This window comes from Microtus oregoni, unplaced genomic scaffold, assembly GCF_018167655.1.
Source record: "Microtus oregoni isolate MIOR12 unplaced genomic scaffold, Mior012 000012F_ref0000307, whole genome shotgun sequence".
In the NCBI taxonomy this organism is placed as follows: domain Eukaryota; kingdom Metazoa; phylum Chordata; class Mammalia; order Rodentia; family Cricetidae; genus Microtus; species Microtus oregoni.
Genome location: NW_024543071.1, coordinates 12,192,383 through 12,215,565, shown reverse-complemented (window position 1 = coordinate 12,215,565; position 23,183 = coordinate 12,192,383). Strand labels below are relative to the sequence as shown.

Here is a 23,183-nt window from a genome sequence, read left to right as displayed (position 1 = left end):
CTTCCTTCTACTTAGCCAAGGAAAACTTAGTCAGGTCGTCCTTCACTGACGTTACCCATGGTTTTTCTGTTACAGTTGCCTACCAAGCTGCTGAAAGACTGGGAGTGGGAGAGGAATGAAAGAGACATCTTGATAGAGGGGATCTTTATGGGATTAGGGAGAAACCTGGTGCCAGGGAAACTCCCAGGAACCCACAAGGATGACCCCGGTTAAGACTCCTAGCAGTAGTGGAGAGGGTGCCTGAATTGGTCTTTTCCTATGATCAGATAATTGTCATCATAGAGCCTTCATTCAGTAACTGATGGAAGCAGATACATAGATCCACAGCCAAGCACTGGGCAGAGTTCTGGAAGTCCAGTTGAAGAGAGGGAGGAGGGATTATATGAGCAAAGGGCTTCAAGGTTATGATGGAAACCCACAGAGAGAGCTGACCTGAGCTTGTGGGAGCTCATGGACTCTGAACCAACAACTAGGAAACAGGCATGGGACTATCCTAGGCCCTCTTCATCTGGGTGAGAGTTGTGTATCTTGGTCTTTTATGGGGCTCCTAGCAGTGGGAGAAGGACCTGTCCCTAATGCATAAACTGACTCTTGGGAACCTATTCCCTATGGTAGGATGCTTTGCGCAACACAAAGGAGGTTAGTCCTGCCTCAACTTGATATGCCAGACTTTGTTGACTCCCATGGGAGGCCTGCCCCTTTCTCAATGAAGACAGAGGAAAAATGGATATGGGGTGGGGGTAGAAGGGAGGTAGGGGGAAGAAACAGGAGGAGACAAGGGGAAACTGTGGTTGTTATGTAAAATAAATAGATAAATAATTTAGAAAATAAAAAGACTGAAGAACACGGCCCAGCATAAGCTCATACTAGAAAAGCTCTACCCAGTTTCTTGATCTGGGAACCTAGTTTCTGGTCCCTGTGATTAGCTGTGTATTTCTCGGGGTACCCTTCAGATGATGGAAGATCCTTCTGAATACAGACTCTATGAAGTGGACATCTTATCACCACCAAACTGCCCAATCAGCAGGGTGAAGCTTTAGAAGAAAGGCTAGCGATATCAGAGCCAATGTCTAAGGAGGTTAAGAAGCAGTAGAGTAGATTCTGAGGGACCATGCTTGGGATGGCAAATATGTAGCCAGTTCTACCTTTCCCTCTCTCCTGTTTTCCTTAGTGGACATTACTAAATATCTAATGGATTACCACACTTTATGTTCTTGACAGCACAGATGGCTTGCAATTCCTTTTTACCACAATCCTCCTGGTAGCAACCATGGGACTATGATCTTCTCAACCTTACTCGTTGTATTTTTCTTTTTGGCTGTTTTCCCTTAGACCTGTGCCTGAAGAGATGAATTTCCAGACGGATATCTATAATGGCTTCGGAGCTCTTCCCCTCTCATCTTCCAAGCCCTAGGCACTGGGGTTATTTTTGGAAGCCTGTGTGTCAAAACAAGTTGGCTAGCTGTGTGCTCCTTGATGCTGATGGGAGCTTGACAAGCCGTAGCCAGCTTTAATTTCTCATTTTGAAGTATTAAATGTCAGGAGCTCAATTAACATTTTCATTATTGCATTTTTATTGTGCTCTTATTTAGGTTACAGATGTGTGGGAGCTATGTTTAATGAAAAAAAATCAACCAATATGATAAACTCTTACATGTGCAGGGTACTTTCTTCATTTTTAACATGTCTCCAAGTGCACATTAACTTAAGAACATCATTCAGTTCTTTATTTACACAACAGTCATTCCACAATTATAGAGTATTGTGTGGAGCATTGGTGTAGCATCTATGAGGAGACTATCCGTTAGTAAAGCTAGGGAAATAAAAGCAAAGGAACTATATCTTTCTATTTTTTTATATCTGTTTATTTTGCATATCTGTGTTTGCACTCAAGTCACAAGTGTGTGTGTGTGTGTGTGTGTGTGTGTGTGTGTGTGTGTGTGTGGTGGTCAGAAAACAATTTGAGGAAGTTCCTTCTCCTTCCGTCAGTAGATCTTGGGGATCCAATTCAGTGTTTAAGGCTTGGCAGTGAGTTATTTAATTAACCATTTGGATCATCTCTTTTGTCCCAACTATCTTCTTTTCTTATATAATTTTACTTCTTTTTGAAGGTAATAAACTTTATTATGCCAATTTTAAACATGTCTATGTCATATTTTGCTTACTTTTCCTCCCCATTACCCTCTCTCATCACCATCATCCCCTTTATGAAACCCTTTTTTCCCAATGAGCCCCCTCATATTTAAACATCCTTCTTATTGTTTGAGGATTTCATAACTATATAATATCGCTTAATCAAATCTACACTCCCCCCTTCCCATTCCTTCTTTATATCCCTGCCACTTTCCTCTCCCAACTTCCTGTACCTTCCTTCCCTTTTTTAACCCACTGCATTCCAGTACTTTCAAGGCAGTCTGTGAAGAGATAAGTCACACACACACACACACACACACACACACACACACACGCACCACTTGCCACTTGCTTTCCTTAGGCTAATGTTATACTTGAGCAGGGGATATCTGTTGCCATCCTCTATACTTATGCACACTCTCCTGCTCTTGCCTTCTTCGCTGCATTCCAGTCTGGAACTATCGGACACAGCATGGGGAGTGAGAGTGAGTGAGTTCATCAATATTCAGTCCCTGGGCCCAACAGCTAAAGACGCATTTGTGTCCTACTGTTCACTTACTTTTCTCATAATGAGTTTTTTTCCCCTGTTGGGTTTTTATTTTTAGGTGACCTCAAGAAAGAGTGTATACAAAAAAAAAAAAACAAAACAAAACAAAAAAAAAAACTGTGAGCATCCTTTGGGGAACCTTTACTCCTCCTCCAACCAAGAACACACTTAAAATGTAAACCGCCTGACAGTTCCAAACAATCTGCTTATATTTCAGGTAACATTGGCTCAGAACTCTCCTATACAGACATTGGTGTGTTCATCTCCTCTGATGGGGGCAACACATGGAGACAGGTAAGTGTGACGATTCAGGGGAAAGGGGAGACATTCAGAGTAAACTCTGCTAACATCTGCCATTCCTGTTGATTCTTAGACTCCTTATGGCTTTGTAGTCAAGAAATATTTGACTAGCTCTCTAGTACTGGGTCTAGCAGGCAGTGTCTAGGGGTAATAGTGGGTGAGAAGATACCCGGGCCTGCAAGAGGAAACCCTATACTTGCTCTGAATGGTATGGCATCTCTTCAGCAGTATATATGTAACAGGCTTTGGATGCTCAATGTTGTTCTGGTTCCTAGGAATACATTGATGAAGCTGTTTCTGTCATTAGGGTACCAAAGAATCTTGGCAAGAAATCCTCCCTCATCAGCGTTCTCGATCTGCTTCTTTATCTTTTCCCTTTTAGGAAAAGATTAGAATGTTGAAACCAGAAGAGGCATGGAAGTCAATGATAATTTGAGAATTGTATAGACCCAGCCATCAGTAAACATGAGACAGCTTAATACATATATGTCTAAAAGAAAAATCGATTCAGTGTTGCAAGCAATAGTTCTTGGAGTGGTAATAGCAATGTCCCACACAGCCATTGTGTATTTGATGTATGCTGAGTTCGAGCTGAATTTTGTCTTACTGTGTGACTACTATATTAGTCAACGCATACATAGTTGATGTCCACAAGCTTTAAAGGGTTCAAAGCTTAAATGAAGAAAATAATTTCACATAAAATGAAATATAGTTTGGGTTGATTTTATTATTTTACTGGTCTTATCAAGGAAAAAAAAAGAAGAGTAAAGAGTTGGTTCTAGCCGGGCGGTGGTGGCGCACGCCTTTAATCCCAGCACTTGGGAGGCAGAGGCAGGCGGATCTCTGTGAGTTCAAGACCAGCCTGGTCTACAAGAGCTAGTTCCAGGACAGGCTCCAAAACCACAGAGAAACCCTGTCTCGAAAAACCAAAAAAAAAAAAAAAAAAGAGTTGGTTCTACTGGGAAAACTGGAAAGAATGAATAATTAGAGGTGATACCTTACTAAGTCTTAAAAAGAATAAGATTTCTACTGGGGAAGAAAAAGGAAAGGCTCTGAATGTCTTGATTCAGGTGAATTCACCATTAGCTGTCTTGCCAGTAAAGTTCCAATTTGGATGACCAAATAAAGTCTGGCATCTTCACTACCAGTATTGCCTTCTCTGTCCCTACCACCACCACTGAAACAGTTACCAGGCACTTAACAGATGTAACCACTATTTTAAGTACTACACAGGGGGGCAACGAAGACTATGACAAATCTTGCTCCAAAGGCTATAATCGAGTGACTAGGGAACAGACATATGAATATATGCCAACTTTCAAAATATAAGATAATTTATTGCAAGGGCCTAAAGAGGTCTGGAGCTGGAGAACAAACTCATCCAGTTTAAAGAACAATCATTATCCAAGAACCTAAAGAAAAATATCAGCTGGCCAGGAAACCAGTGCTGTGTTCCTTCCATGCACCTTTACCATCCTGCTTTCCCCCCCTGTTTCTCTAACTTCCCAAGCTTCTACTTTTCATGCCAATGCCTACCAGGGGAAAGTTGACAGCTGGCTGACAGTATCAAGGAGGAAGTTTGAATATCACTTTCTGCTCCTCCCTGGCTTCAGTCCTGCATCCCCGTTACACGGCTTATCCCAGACCAACTCACTGACCGGAATTGCAGACTCTGCCTCTCCATCATGTTTGGAACATACATGAATTATAACCTTAAGTTCTTTGAGTGCTAAGAGTGGTCATTAGTAGGGCAGTTTTCTTTACTGAAAAGATAAATGTGAAGAATAAGAAATTGGAGTTTTAGGACTGAGAAGCTTACTTCTTCTCTGTGTTCATTTGAGCATATATGCAGGAGATCACGATATTTCTATTCATTCCCTTTTCCCATCTGCCAACCCCTGCTTACCTACTCCTAGTAAATTCTCCAGGTCACTATCCTAACCTCTGCACTCGGTCACATGAGCCAACACCAGAGTTGAAGAATTTTGAATATCTGTTTTCCTCATGAATTCTGAAATTGGGTATCTTTGTTGAATAAATACTATCCCTGCTTCAAGCTAGAAACATACACTTTGATATACATGGAACTAGATTTGAAAACATCTTTGTTGAGACTCTTGTATTTTGCTGGTGCTTAATACATATCTGTGACAGATGGAGATATGACTCATTGAATTAGTAGACCAGCAAATGGATAGCTTAATAAAATTTGGTTAAATACATAGTCCAGGTACTGATTTGTCTTAAGGCTCAAGAAGACTATATTATAATGAATATTTATAAAAGGTAGTTGATGGGCACCAAAAGCTGGGTCTTCTTCCAGCCTGTAGAAGATTCTAAGAAGTAGCGACTACGTCCAAATGTTCCATTGTTCTAGGGTCTGGAGAAGTTCTCTTTTGAGTCCTCGACAAATAAACGTTAAAACAGCAGAGAAACAGACATTGGAAAAGTAACTAATAAAGATGCAAAGATAGGAAAATCTCTTTGAAATCACCCTCTTTTGGGGGGGGGGGGAGGAAGGGTTAGCTAGTTGAGCACGCACCATATCGCCTCACCTTCATGTAGTATATTGATTTGCATGGCCCGTGGGAAAGGTCCTCAATATGCCATTTGAGTGGGATAGGGAGAGCTGTTTGTTCTCTGTGAGTCCAGTTTCTCATCTAGTAAATTCAGATAATACTTGTCAACTGTCTGCAAGAGCCCCTGGAAACCCTAGAATCTAAACTATACCATGCATATGAAAGACTGCAAACTGTTAAGCACTGCAAATGTGAGGCATTGCTGTGATTGCTGTTATTGTTGTTGTTCCAGATCTTTGATGAAGAGTACAATGTCTGGTTCCTAGACTGGGGTGGCGCCCTCGTGGCCATGAAACACACGCCTCTGCCAGTCAGGCATTTGTGGTAAGGACAGCTCTCTATCCTTTTAATGAACAGGTCTTCAGCGGAGGAGGTTGGGGCATGTTCTTCTGAGTGGTTTTGCATTCTCTTCTCCATTTCCTCACCCATTACTCACCAGCCCACTTTTTCAATATCTTTATATCATCTACCTCCTAGTCAGCAAAATGTGCAGTCAGGTAAGACAGAAAAGAATAGAAGGATCCACAAGCCAGGCAACCTTGACTTAGAATCCGTATATGAGAGATGGAAATTGCTCTGTAGGGATGGTTAAGTTCACGTTAGCAGAACCTGAGATCAGCTCTAAATAAGTTCAGTTTATGATTCTATGACTGTCCCATTATAGATGACCTATAGGTATCATGGATATTCATTCAAAGATCAAGGGAGTAACCTGGGTTGATAATCCGTATTTTGCAGCTATAAGGAACTTGGGAGTAGTTAAAGACATGCTGTAGGCTTAATACTATAAGAGAGTCTGGACAATGAATGAAGACAATCAGGGACTCCATTAGAGTTGATGAAAGAGAAATAGCCAAGAAGGGAGAAACCCCTGAGTATATGTCCTCATGATTGCTAAAGAGAGAGATGATGATAGAATCAAATTCTTTAGTCAGCTCAGATCTGTCATGGAGCAAAAGCACAAAGGGACTGAGTATTTTAGGAGGTCATTGTCAGAGTGCATTTAAAATACAAGTGAAATAAGAACAGTTTGTAACATTTATAAATGAACAAACAAATGAATGATAAGCAATGAGATGAAATCGAAACAGTTTATATTGTTCATCCTAACAAATCCAATATGTAATGGAGCTCAGAGCATACAGGCTAGTTCCTCCATGAAAGGAAGGATCAGAATAAGAATATATCTTGAGGGATTTATGTCATGATGTAAGTTCTTGACAAAGGATAGATATTTCTTGTATGCAAGTACCTCTAAGAGAAAGAATTTCAGGCTTCATGTTCTATTAAATAGTTATTTGTGGCTGGGGCTAAATAAAGTACAGATGGAAGCATTCACAGTGGCAAAAAGCTGGATCTCAGCTTCGCAGGCCCTTAATTACCAATAAGACCAACACTTGGAGTGAGAATTTTAGTGGAAGGCTTCTGGTTGTCATCTGAGAGAGAGTTGATATCCTGATGCCATGTCCTATCTTCAGCCACCTCGATAAAGAGTTTTCTCGGTTTGTCTGTTTAAAAACTATAGAATTGTCACTTTTTGGTTGAAACATGCTAAAACGTTGTCAGTCTCTTAGAGCCTCATTAGCACAAGGTAAAATAGTTACATTTGCAAACATATTAGTTTACAAGAAGGTTATGTAAATAATCTTTAAAGTCATAAGGAGTTTCTTTCAAAAAAATGGCTATACTAGCCTAAGGGAGAACTTGAGAAAATTCTCAATGTAATTATTTATTATCCATTTCCTGTTAAATAATAGTCTGGATTTGTTGACAGAATGTTACATTTCAGGCTGTGTCCTAAATCGCTCCACCAAATTATTCAACTAAATATGTGGATATTTTTAAAAATTACCAATATACTGACTTTAAAGCACAGCTATATCAAATACCTTACTCCAAGTATTAGTGCACAGGAGTTAATTGGATGTGCCAATGGAGCTCCTGCATTTTGACTGCTAATGCTTTAGGTACTGTGAGGAGCACAAAGAGGGTGGTTGTACCATGGTTCCAGCCCTATGGCAGATGACAGTCAGTACAAGGATTTTAGATTAACCCAAAGCAGTGTGTGTTAGAAGATGCCGACTGTGTGATGCTGAACAACGGTCTTCCTGCAGCAGGTGGCATGGAGATGATGTTTGGAGGAAGGATGCTACAAGTTCCAGGAAGAAGTGGTCTGAGGCATGCTAATGAAAGTAAAAACTCTGACCTGAGGCTAGAATTCAGCAATGTACAGAGTTCTCAGAAATCTGTATTAGAGCCAAGGATGGGGACATGTAAAAGGAGACAGGATTGAAAAGAACCTAAATGTCACTTCAAGGTGCTATGGTTGAGCTGGCAGGTGATCCCTCTCATTTTCAAGGCCTATTTCTGTCTGTGGAAGGAAGAATTGCCTTTTAAGGAGGGAGTGAGACTGTACCAACAAAGAAGAAAGTAAGTCTTAAAACTCACTTTTTTTTAACCAGATGACACATTGTTTCTTGGCTCTGTCATTAGGTTTTAGGAACCATCTCAATCTGAGTTGGTAAATTCCCCATAAACAAACAGACTAGTTTATTCCTTTCCTTCAAGTCTCCGGAGAAGAAAGTAGCAAGTGTAGCCTGTACCTGACCATCTCACTCCTTCCTTTATCCTTGACTGTGGGATTAGGTCTGTGTGCTTCTTACTGCTTTTGAGAGCTTCCTGCTGAGAACTTTTCTGGTGCTGAGACTAGGAAGAGTTTATTGTTTGCTTTCTCATGGAGGAAAAGAAAATCAGCCTCTATGGGCTGCAAGGGGAGCATGGTACCAAGAGATCTGAGAGGATTTCAACTTGCTTGGTTGTTTTCCCTTAGAAGCCTGTTCTTTTCTAATGAGAGACAGAAAAGCAGTGGATATGGAGAGATGGTTGGTGGTGGGGAGAAACTGGGTGGGGAGCTGAAGGAGGGGAAGCTATAATCAGAATTTATCGTATGAAAAGAGAATCTGTTTTCAATTAAAAACAAAAACAAAAGCAGAAATTTAGCTTTCCTTGCAGTTGACTATGCAATCTGAGCTGTCAAGGTTTCAGTCTAGAGACAGACACACTTACTCTCAAAGGAACAACTTGTCTTGGCAGTCTTGGAGGAAAATGCCCAAGTTAGAAAAAAAAAATGCTGTGAATCCACTTTAGGATCTGTAATCAAGAACAACTATCATCACTCAAAATCTTCAATGAAAATTTGAGGTTATCAAGTTGAATGTAGCACTAATAGTAGCATTATACTTCAAGTGTAGAAAACCAAGTGTATTCACCATAAATAAATGGTAGAAGTCTACAGGGGAGGATATGCTAATAACCCTGAATTTGTCAATATCTAGTATGGAATAAATCAAGCACCATGCACAGTCCATAAATACCACATGCCAAGTTCATTTTTAAAAATAAAATATGTGAAAATTTGTAGAGCCTACAAAATAATTATATTTTTACTGAATTTCTTCTTGTAAAGTGATACTGTTTATTTTCCTATTCTAACTTAAAAACATTAAATATTATTTTTAAACTAAGCATTGAATATAGTATTGTCTTCATTTAAAGGATGTTGATAGGAATGTTTCCTGAACTTAGACAGGGATGAAGATTTCTGTTTACGCCTGTCCATCAATATAGTTCTCAGGAGAAAAGGAATAATTTGCACTTGCAAGTGGATAAATGTCAGCTATTGAATGTGTCTGAGAAATTACTACAGCAAATAATGATTCATTCAGAAATTGTCCTTTGTGTGTTTTCTTGAAGGCTATGGGAGTGTTTTGTAATGACTTGACCATGTCATTATCATCAGTGTTTTCTTATAAAACGGTTGACTAATTTTTGCCTCTTTCAAGCTTTTGAAACTCAAATACAGTTCCTTCTTTACTAGCATATTCTAATTAAGCTGCAAACTCCAAGGCTAAAAGAAATGGCATATTTTAAGAAGAGGAAAGATTAAGTAGTTGCTTCATTATCATTTTTTTCTTATGGATCTCAGACTAACATTATTTTCCATACAGATGTATGTGTGCATACATGCACAAATGAAAAGCGTTAGCTTACACAACATTACCCAAGGGTGTAGAGGTTCTCAGACTTAAGTAATAGCTACATTGCTTTGCAGAGAAAATGGGAGTCATAATTGAAAAACCGGGGAAACTATAGCTAGGCTAACAAGGCATGCTGTTTCCTACAAATGGAAAGGTTAGGTAGCTGGATGAGCATGAAGACAAACAGTATAGAGATTGACCCATCCATCTGTGACCATGTTGCTTTGGATGAACAGAGATCAGAGCCTAAGTGCTATTTTAGGTAAGCCTTCCATCAAGTATTGCCGCTGTGCCTTAGAAATACTAGAGGGAACTGAGCAACAGAGTCCCACTGAATGCAGTTTTCCAGAGAACGCTCACAAGGGCCAGGGTGTCTGAGTGACAGGTGGGCTGAGGTGCAGTGATTTGCTGAGCCTGACAGACTGTCCTGTTTCCCTTTGATGTTCTTGGAACGAAAAAGGGAAACATCACCTTTTCTGTGTTCTTTTGTTCATCTATACATGACTTGGATATCAGTGTCTTGTTTGTTCAGAGAAACATTTCCATGAGAACAATAGTTGTAACCTGTGCACGCCTCTGAAAGGAGCATTGCACTTGTTGCTCAGAAGAACTTCCTGGTGGCCAGCACAGCACCTCCCGCAGCTGCAGCGGAAGGCAAGGAAAGAACACTGATTCTCATTGACGATTCTGCTTCTAATGCTGAGCTGGTCTTGCAGGAAGAACTTTGGTTATTTTTGGAAAATTCTATTCTTCCTCTCATGTCAGTACTATAAAGTCAGAGACACACAAACTAGAAAAGGATCCCGGAGGTCGTATAGTCTAGCATAATATCTGTTCTAGCAGATCATTTTGTGACACCTTAAGAGATGCAACATGCCAGGATAATTTAAAAAAAAGTGGAAACCACTTAGTGAATACTCAATCTAGAGCTCTTATCTTCTACCGTGGCTTTAGTTGTTAGGAGAAAAATATTCTTAACACTGAGCAACAGTGAACTGACTTAGGGTTTTTGCACATTGAATTCAGGTACATGCAATTTTAGGATTGTGTAATTGGAAGGACATCCAGCTATTTTTTTTTATCTAGCCATTCTAGGTTTCCATGAATATCTAAATCTGCAACTCAAGAAAATATTTCCAGTTTGTTCATTTGCCCCACACATATTCATCAATTGCATGTTATATCCATCCAGCAGAACCACAGGAACAGGGACACACTGTGGAAAAGAGAGCTCACACTCTGAGTGTGACCATTAGATGCTTCTTTTCAGTAGCATCAGTGGGACAGAAAAGTGTGTCCCTATTTCTCTCTGCAGTTTTAAAAACTGATGCATCCATGCAGCTAACTACTTGCTCTCCAAATCCATTCGTGGACATTATCTTGTTTTTTTATTTGTTTGTTTGTTTTGTTTTGTAGTGAATAGTCAAGATAGTCTTTCTAATATGTGGAAACCTCCTTACTAAAAGAATAAGTTGAAACGAAATGATAATTAATTCAGTCTCTGTTCTTTTTTCTTTTCTTACCCGTGCTGTCTAAAATTTATGTAATCTGTTTCCAGGCCAGTTTGTCTTTCACCTTAAATCACACTAATTGGCAGGTCTTTAAAATAAAAGGAACTGGGATTGGAATTGAGCATTGTGTTTAAGATACGGCAGAGGGATTGTTTCCTTCATAGTGTGTGCAGTCTAGAGGCACGTTTTAGGCTTTGTGGTTTGACCAGCTTTTGAAGTTTTGCCATTCAGAGAATACTTAACTTGTGATTGACAAGGGATGCAGTCCCTTTTGTCTGAACTTATTATCTCACTGGTTAATCTTACCCTTTCTTCCAGTGCACCGATTTTTTTCTTTTCCACATCCTAACTACTTGTCTTAAATATTCTATTATTTCATTTTCTATGTATGGATATTTTGCCTGCATATATGTCTACATTTCATATGTGTGCCTGGTGCCCAAGGAATCTAGAAAAGGCAGAAGATCCATTGAAGCTGGAATTACAGATGGTTGTGAGCTCCCTTTGGGCACTGGGAATTGAAATGTCTTATGGAAGAGCAGCCAATGGTCTTAAGTACTGAGACATCTCTCCAGTCTCTAAATATTCAGACGAGACGAGATGGGGCATGTTCAGGGTGTTATGGCCAAAGACTAAATATTCTACTTTTAAATTGACCTACCTTGTAAATCACACCCCTACTCAGAAAGCCAGATCCATTTATCCAAAGCTCTTCTTGACGATGACACAACATGGAAGACTCTAAAGCATCTAGATGTGGACCAAAACTGAAAATGGCAAACTAAGTCCCTGTGTCTTCTGCCCTCTCCACTTCTCTTCTTTGATTATTGAAATACCATCAACAATATCAATATCTTCCATAATTTATTTATTATGTTTATTCATACTGTATATATCTCATCACCAAATGTATTGACGTCACATCTGAAAATATCTAAAACCTTTTTTTTTTCTGTGTCTGTTCTCGATAGTAACCTTTAGTAACCATTTCTTATGCTGTCTTGCCATTTTCTAATTCCGTCCACTTAGGGTTCTGACAATCTATTCACCACACAGATATAAAATTTGTCTTTTAAAGTTTGGATCCCGTCATATCTTTCATATACCATCTGAAGACAAAGTCCTCTGTGACTGAATTCTGCTCTGTCTACCAGCTCTACTTCTCCTTTCCCATTCTGCTCTAACTATTGATCATCTTTCTGTTCATAGATCAGGTCCACTTCACAGTAGATATTTCCTCTGTCATAGCCCTCCCCTCTGTGTCTGCATATCTTCTTTTTTATTGTCATTTCAGATCTCCACTGATACTACTGCCTAGGGCTAGTGCTTTTAGTTACTAACAAATCACTCTGCATTATCAGGACTCTTTTCTAACCCTTGTTTTTGTGTCGGTTTACTGGCACATTGTTTGTCTCCTCAAATTAACTACAATTTCCACTGGTGGTGGAGCCTTTCCTTTCTCTTCTCTGGAGATACTGCTATGGTGTTATGACTGAGGACACAGCCTGGTGGTAGCCATTCCCTTACTCTCTTCTCTGGAGATACTGCTGTGCTGTTATGACTGAGGACACAGTTAGCTCAGGCACATGAGAAACATGAGCTATTTTATCTGGGAACTCGTTTCGTTTTCTCTCTGTTTTCTGCATTGCCATTATTTAGAGGTCATTCAGAATTTTACTTTCTCCTTGAATATTGACAAACTTACTGGTTTCAATTTCACCTGTAGAGTTACTATAGGATTCCCTATTTCCTTGGCATGCAGACATTAATGAGCTATTGATAGGAGGAAGCAAATGAGACGCCCTTAGGGCTGACATTCAGAGAAGTTATCTCTGAGTATTTACAAAGTCCCAACCATCTCTGATTCGCAGTCCAGGCCCTACATTCTTATAGCAAAGATATTAAGATTTTTATTGTGTTTCCTAAAGTTTCTTTCAGGACTTAGATTTTGTTAGATCTGTTTGTGCCTGAAACACCCGCGTGTTAGAAAACACTCTTCTCTGGAAATACCCACACGGCAGAATTGTGGCCTTCCAAGAATCTCCTCAGTCATAAATGAGTGTCACTGGACTCCATTCTCACTGTGCCTCTGGAAACAGTGTTCTTGCTTCCATTCTGGCATCCTTGCACCCACATGCCTAGGCTGCCTGTCGTTTCTGGGCTTGTCTTTAGGTGTGTGCTGCTACGCCATCCTTTCCTCTACCTGTGAGACATCCTCCCATAGAGATTACTCCCTACAGCAGGCCTCTAGTCTTCTATGTTTTCTCTCTCTACTAGCACTTAGCTTTGTCTGGAAGCTTCCATCTTGATTCTGAGAAGTATGATGTGACCTCATCATCTGCCTCATGATATCTTCCCTGTGTGAAGTAAAAAATAGCTGCCCCTATGCCCTGCTGGTGGATACATGAAAAGAGGGCACCTCTCATCTCGAGATACCTGTGGCATCCACTGAAGCCTGCTCTGTATATGCTGCTAACTAATCTTTATCAGTGAGGAAATTCTTGGTGAAGCAAGGAGAGAGGGCTTGAGCTCATGTTGGCATTATTCTGTGGAAATAGCAACTGATTGATTTAGAGTCATATCAACAAACAGGCTTGAAAAGGAGAAATCATAAAGCCTAAGATATTTTTCCTTAACCCCTGGACATACCAGAGAGAGAGAGAACTAGTTAGTGGCTATGGGAATTTCTAAAACTACCTTTATTATTGTAGGAAATTCTGAGCTACAAAAGCAAGCAATCTGGACTCATGCTATTTTCACAGCGGTTCAGGTCTCCACACCTTCCTCAGCACTAACTTAGCTTTCAACTTAATCTTAAAAGGCTGAATTAACTGACTCCTTAAAGTTCAAGATGATAATTTAGGAATTCACAAAAGCTTCTTAACAGTGTGATCTCTTTTCTTTTATGATATACCATCAACCTAAACATTGTTGTCAGACTGACTGCCTTTTAATCTTTGTATTTGGAAAAAAAATAAGATAGGAACACAGAGGGGAGTAACAGTAGAATAGATTAAAAAGTAAATACAGACGGGATGGAGTGACTTTCTGTTCATGGAGAGGGTGATTCCTAGAACCAATGTATGGAAGTCAATTGAAATCATCCTGCAGAAATTGAGTGGAAGCTCTGAAAGAGGGCCCTTTACATCCCTTTCTTCCTCTCGGCATCGGCCAGTCAAGCGCTTCCGTAGCCCTGATAAGTATCAGGGCGGTGAAGATGAATGGAAGAGTCCTTGTCCTCAAAATGATCACAGTTCGTAAGAGTCAGAGACATTTTCTGAAATGATGTATAACAGAAAGAAAGAAGCATGTCACAAAGATTCATATGTGAGGTATCAAGGGGTCATTCAAAGAATAAAATGGTCATGTTTCCTAACCTCTGAGAGGTTAAAATCCTGAATATAGGAGAAGGACCATACGTAGGAGGGGCTCAAAGTCTTAAATTATGTATGTAGAGAAGATTTAGAAACCCGACAGGACAAGAAAGATCCTTGAGATTGAAGAAGCCGAGGACACATCTTTGGGCTGTGTCCTCTGCTTAAATCGAGGTATAGAGAGGTCCTTGATATTATCAAGAAGGAGAGGGAAGCAAGCATGTGGAATCACTAGCAGCATCCTTTAAAGAGGTGTGTGCTTGGCATCCACAGAGGACCAGGCTTTTCTTTTATCCTTGGACAAACGATGGAACAGGACATCTTCTCATAGTAGTTCAGACACACACTAGCCATGCCTACCTTTTAAGGTGACATTGGAAGGTGGAATAGTCTCAACATCCATTCCGAGAAAATAGGAAATTGCTTTTCTTGAAGTTTGATTTGAAAGATACACATACACCCTTCCTATAGGGCACACCCACACACCTCAATTTATCTGTGTCAGAAACTCCAAGGGCTGAATTGATTGTACTGTAAATTGAACCTTAGTATTTGAAATGCAACACTCTGTCTTCTGAGACCTTTTGTGCACACACACACACACACACACACACACATACACGTGTGTATACACGCACGTGTGTGTGTGTGTGTGTGTGTGTGTTTGTGTGTATTTCCTCAAGTCTAATGTGCTGAAATATTTCTATAGGCTTGGATCCCTTCTGCCTGTTCTGGTAAAAGCAATTTTGATCAAATCTTATAATATAGGGAGATGTTGTTGATTAAGAATTGTTAATCCACATTGCCAGATAGGAAACTTTAATAACGTAAAATAAGATGGTCAAAGACTGCAACTTTATTTTCAACTGTGTCTTCCATGTATTTGTTTATGCCTCAGGGTGAGTTTTGATGAGGGCCACTCCTGGAGCAGATACGGTTTCACATTGCTGCCTCTCTTTGTGGATGGGGCATTGGTGGAGGCAGGAGTCGAGACCCACATCATGACGTGAGTACTTTTTACTGTGGCAGAGAAGAGACTGAAGACCTCAGTTCTCCTTCATCTGCGGGCTCAGGATTTCCCTGGGGGAATATAATAAGAAGTCATTTCTTCTCAGGGCCAGAGTTCCCTCATCTATAAAATGGAAATTGTTTCTATTTGCACTCAACAACCTACATAGCAACCGATAGGTCACAGATGCTAATTGACCCGGGAAATTTCTAACAGAATTTAAAGACAAGGAAGCTTTCCCCATACCTCAAACTCAACAACATAGAAAGTTAAGTCTGTAATGTATTTGAGAGATTTGGCATTCACATGTGAGTATCTGCTCAGTGTCCATCTTGAACTCAGCCTAACACTCTGGTCAGAATTGAAAGACCAGATGCCAACAGCTATACAAAATGGCTACAGCTCAGCCAAGGTAGGAAGTAGAACACATCCATGGCTGATAGCTTTAAGTTGGACTTGTGTTACAATACAACTTTTCTGGAGACACAGGGAAAAAAATTGATAGTACCTACTGTGTGCCAGGTAGTATACAAATGGACAATTCAGAAAAAAAAAATCCTACTTTATCCTATTACTTAAACAAAATGAACAAATACTCTGCTTTGGAACCCAGAATACTGTGTTAGGCATTCACATTTTTGTCAGAAGTTCCAGGAATGAATAAAATACTAAGGCCCCTTCTATCCTTTACTTCAAACACTTGTTTGAAGATTTGGATCCATGAGCTGACTTTCCCAAATTATTGCCCATCCTTCACTGACTCCGTAGGCATAAAACAGAAAGCTTCTGTCTCTGTAGGATCTTCCCTAATGTGACTCATTGCAAAGCTTGGGCCCTGGTTGTAAGTTCTACAGGGCATAAGCACCTGGATTCAAAAGGCTGGTTAAGCTGCCTCCTAACTGCATTCAAGCCAGAGTTCATTGTTTTTCTTTTTTTTTTTTTAAATTTTCTAATTTAAGTCTGATGTGGCTCTAGAATTTTGACCAGTGGCCCCAAATTCAGCCATTCTTCATTTTTCCTTTTGTCAAGAGACTGGACTTTTTGCTTATCTTTAGCTTATAACCTAAGGTATTTTGTGTGCTCTTTTATGAGACCTATTTGAACTCATTGCATGATTCTATTGGGCGTGGCTTTGAACAACACCATATGCAGAGGACTCTCGCCATGGCCTTGTATTCTCTGGACTAAGGCTGCGCTTTAAATGTTGTGTCCACATAATCTTAAATCTTAATACTTTGCCCCTCATGTGGAGTTGAGCTTGTTATGTGGGTATGAAGGGAGACTGAACTCAGAACCAAATTACTTCCTGAATGACTGAGATAGTGTTTTGTTGTCTTTCCTTTCCATGAGTATTGCTGGGTCCTAACATGTTTCTTGGGGGAGGGGGATGAAAAGGCGTGACGTCAATGATCACAGAGACAGGGAGTCAGGTAGAACTTACAGCAGACTCATTTATTTAACAATGAGGAAAAACTTATATACCCTCTCAGCACTCAGGCATTCTGATCCGTTGACAGTTGGCATTTCTTTCATGCTCATCTCTCCTTGGCTAGGCATGATCAGGGCTTCTGACAGACCCTGTTGCTAGGCACTCAGGAAACATTTCTTGGTAGCTCCTTATTGGACAGGTAAAGACAGGACCTTTGACGGCTCCAGGAAAACTCCAAGTTGGCTCCTTTTGGCCTGGTAGGCCTTAATATGAGGATGCGCAGGAGCTCAGCAGAGCTTTGGTACCTTGTCTGTCTCACTTATAAAGATGCTTCAAACATGTAGCATAATTATTTCATATAGGAGATGGGGAGTGAAAAGCACACTTGTCTAATGAAATTAAGATGGGTCTTAGAAGCATTCATCCAAACAAATGACCAATTTTTAGTTCTTGTTTTAAATTTTGTAAAAAGATTTTGCTTATTATTTAAGAACTGCCTACTTGAATATAGTGTGTTTTGACCATAGCCACTTCTTGCTACTCTCATCCAGTTTTCCAACATTGCCCTACACACATCTCTCCCAACTTCGTGTCTTCTACTTCTTCCTCTTCGTTCTTTAAAATATAATTCACTGTGTCCCCTTGGTTCTGCCTATATGTCTGTGGGTATAAGGCCATGCGCTGGTGGACAGGAAACCTACCAGGAGCCATATCTACCAGGAGACACACTACTGAAGAAAACTGACTCTCCCTCAACTAGCAGCTCACCTACTGCCTTGTAGTCCCTTACCTAGTGGTGGGTCTGTGAGTCATGCTGGAATGTCAGCTGGGTTGATCTTGTGCTGGTCTTCATGTAGGCTCAACAGCTGTTGAGAGTTCATGAGTACAGTAGCCCTGACATATTTAGAAGACACTAATTCTCAATAGTCTTCCAAGTCCTCTGGCTCTTAACAGTTTTTCTACTCCCCTCTTCTTTGATGTTCCCTGATAATTGTGTGTGTGTGTGTGTGTGTGTGTGTGTGAGAGAGAGAGAGAGAGAGAGAGAGAGAGAGAGAGAGAGAGAGAGGGAGGAGAGAGGAGAGGTCCCATTTGGCTATTAGTGTTCCATAGTCCCAAGTTCTCTTCACTTTGAACAGTTGTATTCTCTATGCTAACCTCCATTCACTGCAAAAAGAAGGGTTATCTATAAGTATAAAATTAAATGTTTATAAGGCAGCTGCTACTATATCAACTTAGCAACTTAGCAAATTCATAGTAGTAACTTCTTTGAGGTTTGCCTGTGACCTTTCCAGCTAAGAATTCTTGGCTAGGTTCAAAGAACTGGGCATGAGTTCTCTTCTATTTTGTAGACTTTTAATATAGATATTGGGTACAGCTAAGACATTTGGTACCACTATTGGACAAATAAGAATATCTTTACAGGCCATTAATTATTACAGTTTACAGTGTTCATAGCTGGATAAAAGTTTTCTACTTTGGAAGCCTGCGTAACAGCTTCTGGCACTTTGAATTCTTACCATCAGAAACATCTTCCTTCATAGGAACTTTACTTAATCTCCCTGCCCCCTCCCGTGTGTGTGTGTGTGTGTGTGTGTGTGTGTGTGTGTGTGTTGTGAAGCTCTCACATCCTTATGCTCACCTCCTGACTTAGGAGCCAAAGTGTCCCCTGATGACTAGTGGGATGGTTACTGGGAGGCTCTGTCTGCTTCCAATTCAGATTTGAAAAAAACTTTATACCCAACTGGTTTACTCAAGCTAACTGGTATTTTAATGACACATAATGAAAATAGAATTCAAAATTATATATTCTTTTGGAATTGTGAGAATAAGGAGTAGATTTGGGGACAAGGGTTCTCCTCCTAGCCATTGAACCTTACTAATGAAACAGGACACTTGAATTCTGTGAACTCACTGTTAACCTCATTTAAGGTGTAATGGTGGCCACGGATAAGAAGGCTACTATTGACTTTCCATTTTGATTTGAGAATTTATCAGTTTAATACTTTATTCATTTTAAAAACACTTCATGAGTGCAATAGAGATTCTGTAGGATCTTCGAAGATAAAAAGGTGAATGCAATCCTTTCGTTTTAAGGGAACTTCAGGATACAAGTGTAGGTACACTAGTCGTCATGGCAGAGGCTCCTATATCAGTACTGGCTTGATTTCCCCAATGCCTGTAACTGAAATGAAGCAAGTAAATATGCAGAAGTAGAAAATATCCTGACAGAGGGAAACTAGACCCGGAAAGCAAACAGCACATATGTTATCTATTACATGTGGGTTTAGCTTTGGAGGTTTAGATTTGTGTGTAGAGCTTGGAGTACCCATAGAAGTTTGAAAAGTAGAAAGATATCATTGGAGGAGGGGAGGAGGAGGAAGAGCTAACGCAGGAAGGAGACAGAGAATACTAGTGTAAAGTGGGGAAGGGGAGTAATTTAAGGGGAAGATTTAAGTGGTAAGAGATGAGAAGGTAAATAAGATGGTGTGGGATAAACAACAGTTTATTTGAAAAGGCCACATGGAGTTCTACTGTTTTATACGCTTTCTAAAAACTAATTACATACTTAAATCTTTGTTTTAGGTAAAGATAATGCTCCTCTTAAAAGCCATGGTTTATTAAAAAAAAAAAAAAGCCTAGTACCTGGCATGGGTCACCTCTCTGAATTGTTGGCCAGGGAATCCAGAGAATACAAAAATAATACCCCCAGGAATTCTGTCATGCAAAGGTTAGGATCTAGCAGCTGGCAATTATGTGCCTGGAGCTTGGGTTGGAAACTAACTAGGTAATCTACTCTCTGAGCAGGGTTGTGTGTGTGGGAACAGCCAAGTGCCAACAGAATGGCGTGAGGGTACAGCAGGGCAGCTGGTGAATGAGAACCCTATGGGGAATGGTTTCTGATTCTCTCCTGGGAGAAACTGCCCAGTTCTTCGCTGTATATCTGCTTGAGAATATGCATGGGGGAGACAAGACAATGCCCAGCATAGAGATCTGTGATTTCTTGCTTTTATTGTACATTTTTTTTTCTATTGCCATTTCAAATGTTATTATTTCAACATCTCCCTGGTAACCTTGACAGCAGCCATGTAGTCTAGCCTAATTCACAATGAAATGTGACCATTCTCATTACTTAAGGCTGAGGAGACATGGGGTGATTGACATGCCCGTGTGCCTACTGCGGTCTCAGGTGGAAGTTCTTGTGATGATGATGTGCCTGTGGATGCTAGAATGCTTGGCCTCCTTGGTCCTCTACTGTTAGGAAAGGTTGTTTGCCTTCTAAGATAACAAACACCTTAAGGGGAACTCTTTTTCTCTTGGCTCAGCTGAAGAATCAGATGGAAAACCTTCTTTCCCACACCCTCACTACTGCACTTTAGTTTCCTTACTAATATGAAAATTTGGGACCAATGGACTGTGATTTAGCTAACCTTTTACAGGGACTGCAGAGAACTAGGCAGTCTCTCTGAAAAAACAAACAAACAAACAAACAAACAAAAAAACATCTAGGGCAAGAATAGTAGAATTTCTCCTGAAAAATCTGTTACTTCTAGGAGTAGACAGCAAAGTACCTGGGGAGACTGTAGCCTAATTTTTAAAATCCAGCCATGGTTTACAGCCAGTTTGCATACACCCTTCCTTTTCTCTAGGCCAGATAATGCCATGAGATGCTTTCTGAAATGTGATTTCATTGGAATCCCCCAGAATCTTGCAGTGTAGATAGGATTATCATCACTGAGCAAGTGAGGATGCCGAAGCTCAGGGAAATGTTCAAGACAGACAGCATAAGAGCAAAGACTTTGGGCACAAATGAAGGAAGATACTAGAAATCTCTAAGGCTTGTCCAGCAAGGAAGCACTATGGTTCATAGGAAAGTGTTGGGATGTTAATGACTTAGTATGTGCTGATGTTATCTCTCTGTGCTCACCCCTTCCTAAGCCAAAGACGATCCATCCTGAATTTTAATTCACAGTATGTTTGAAAAAGAATATGATGAAAGCTTGAAAGAATTAGGGACTAATTAAAAGGCAAGATGTGAGGGAAATTGTACTTGCCATTGGATATCAAACAAGTGATGAGAGGCGGAATAGTTACAAAGGGTTTCCTGGCTGTGCCGAGAGACAGACATCAGTCATTACAGGTGGACGGCACAGTCTGAGCAAACAGGAAGGCGTAGGAATGTGCCTGGACTGTCAAAAAGAGGCTGCAAAGAAGGAAAGGCTACAAATGCCTTCAGCAAATTGGCTAGGGCCCACTGTCTTGCTGACTCCCTTTGTAAATCCCACTCTAATTGGCATAAATCTCTGGCCCATTGTTCTACTAGCAGAACTAATAGCCAAAGTGAAGGGGACCGATAACATTTTGCCTAGAAAATTATGCAAACCCCAAAGCTACAGACGTTCGAATAGCAGCAAAGACCTCCTTTCCACTTAAGAGCCAGTAGCCTCATGCTCAGCCGGGAACATACTCTTAAGTATATATAGCCAGAGCAGGATGCAAAGGCCCAGCTCTAAGCTGTGAATGCATTGCTTAGCGTCTAGTAACTGCATCCGATAAAGTCTCTGGAAATGAACCAGAGCTGTTCCCATTGATCTGTTTTTCAATCTCCTGTTGTTTACTAGAAGAGCCTGATTTTACTTTGCCCAAAGTAAGTCATTCGAGTAATCACCAAATCCAGCGAAACCCTTCCGTCACAGCTTTTCATGCTGTGGCTTGATTCCCAGTCTCTAGTTTATCACGGGGCTTCTCACCACTCCGAGACCTAGCTTCTGTTTGGGGCGAGGCCCTGGAGAGCTGGAAACACTGGTATGCCGGGGCTTCTGTATCACACTGGAGGCTGACAACAGCCTGAAATGAAAACGGTTGTGCCAACCAACAGATTTCTGCCTGTACTTAATAAAAGTCCATCTCGAGGGACAGTACTCATGGTGATCCCTTGCTCATCATTCATTTGAAGTTCAGTTTCCTCACCTGGATGTGAATGAAGAGAAACAAACCCTTCCAAAGGCCACTAGATTGTTACGGCTCCAGAGATGGCAAAGAACTTAAACTGTAAGTGCGAAGGCCTGAGCTTGATTCCAAAAACCCACATAAATAGCCAGGATACTCTGCCCAGGAAATCCCAGTATTCAAGAGGCTGATAAAGGAAACCCCTTGGGCCTCACTGGCTAGCTGTCCCAGACTACTTGGGTATTTGAAAGTACGTAAGATCCTATCTTAAAATACAAACAAACAGAAAAGGTTGATTGAGCATGACGAACAGTATTTGAGTTTTTATCCAACTTTGACAATCATGCACATACATGTACTGCAGCCTGTAAAGAAGTCAGGCTTTGCTGGCTCTGGTGTTTCTATTGCAGTGAGTTAGCTGCCCCAGTTCATTTCATGAAGATAGGCACAGAAAGCAGAGAACAATAGAAATCAGTGGGTGCCAATCAAAACTCACTATGAAAAAAAAATCTAATTTCAAACAGTTTTTATGTGCCATAGATATAATTTTTCTTTAATTTCCACTCTTTTTAACATTTAAAGCTTTGTGGGCTAATTAAAACAGATGCATCCCGCAGGTTGTGCTGTGGCCCCAAGAAGAATGCACTTTGTCCAGGCTGATTCCCTTAAAGACATCTCAGTCTTGAACAGTGCTGGATTCAGGCTTCTCCCTAAGAGGTCCCTGTGCTATACTAAAGGCATGGCCTCTTGCTCACAGTGTGTTTGAGAAGTGATTGGCTAGTGAGGACGCTTTCCTCCTCAGTGCACTTACCCATTTATGGATGTGTAGACTGATGGCTCTTTAGGTGGTGAAGGGATGTAAGAAGAGGGATGTAGTTGGATGCGGTAGGACCGGGGTGTGTGCTCTAACATGTGACCCTGCCTCCAGCTCCTCTTGCTTATCCTCTATGTGGTCCACTAGGAAATCAATGACTTGCTCATCCGGCACACCCATCTATAGTGCTGTACTTTTTGCCTCAAAACAGGACTCGAAATAATTGAACTAGCTTGCTGTAGACTGAAGCCCCTGCACACGTGAGCAGAAGTAACACTTTTGTCTCCGGCATCATTTCCCTCAGCTGACTTCTCAGTGACCAAAAGTGCGATTCGTCAGACACGGCTTCTTCCTAGAAATCGCTTCTTCTGATGTGTCTCCTACACCATACTGAAAATACACTCTCTGGAAAGTGACAGAGAATCTGCCTCATTTCTTCTTTCAAAGCTTAGTTAGTGAAGTCCTTTGCCTTTACCTGCTTGTTTTTGAGACAGTTTTACTCT

General features: G+C 40.6%; 1 protein-coding gene across 1 annotated transcript in view; it reads left to right on the top strand.

Moving 5' to 3' along the window:
* Window positions 1–23,183, top strand: part of Sorcs3 (sortilin related VPS10 domain containing receptor 3) — a 624,769-nt gene that overhangs the window by 527,138 nt on the left and 74,448 nt on the right. Inside the window, exons 12-14 of the mRNA XM_041661922.1 lie at window positions 2,898–2,974; window positions 5,792–5,883; window positions 15,380–15,487. Coding sequence (XP_041517856.1) covers window positions 2,898–2,974; window positions 5,792–5,883; window positions 15,380–15,487 — 277 coding nt within the window. The remainder of the gene's footprint in view (window positions 1–2,897; window positions 2,975–5,791; window positions 5,884–15,379; window positions 15,488–23,183) is intronic.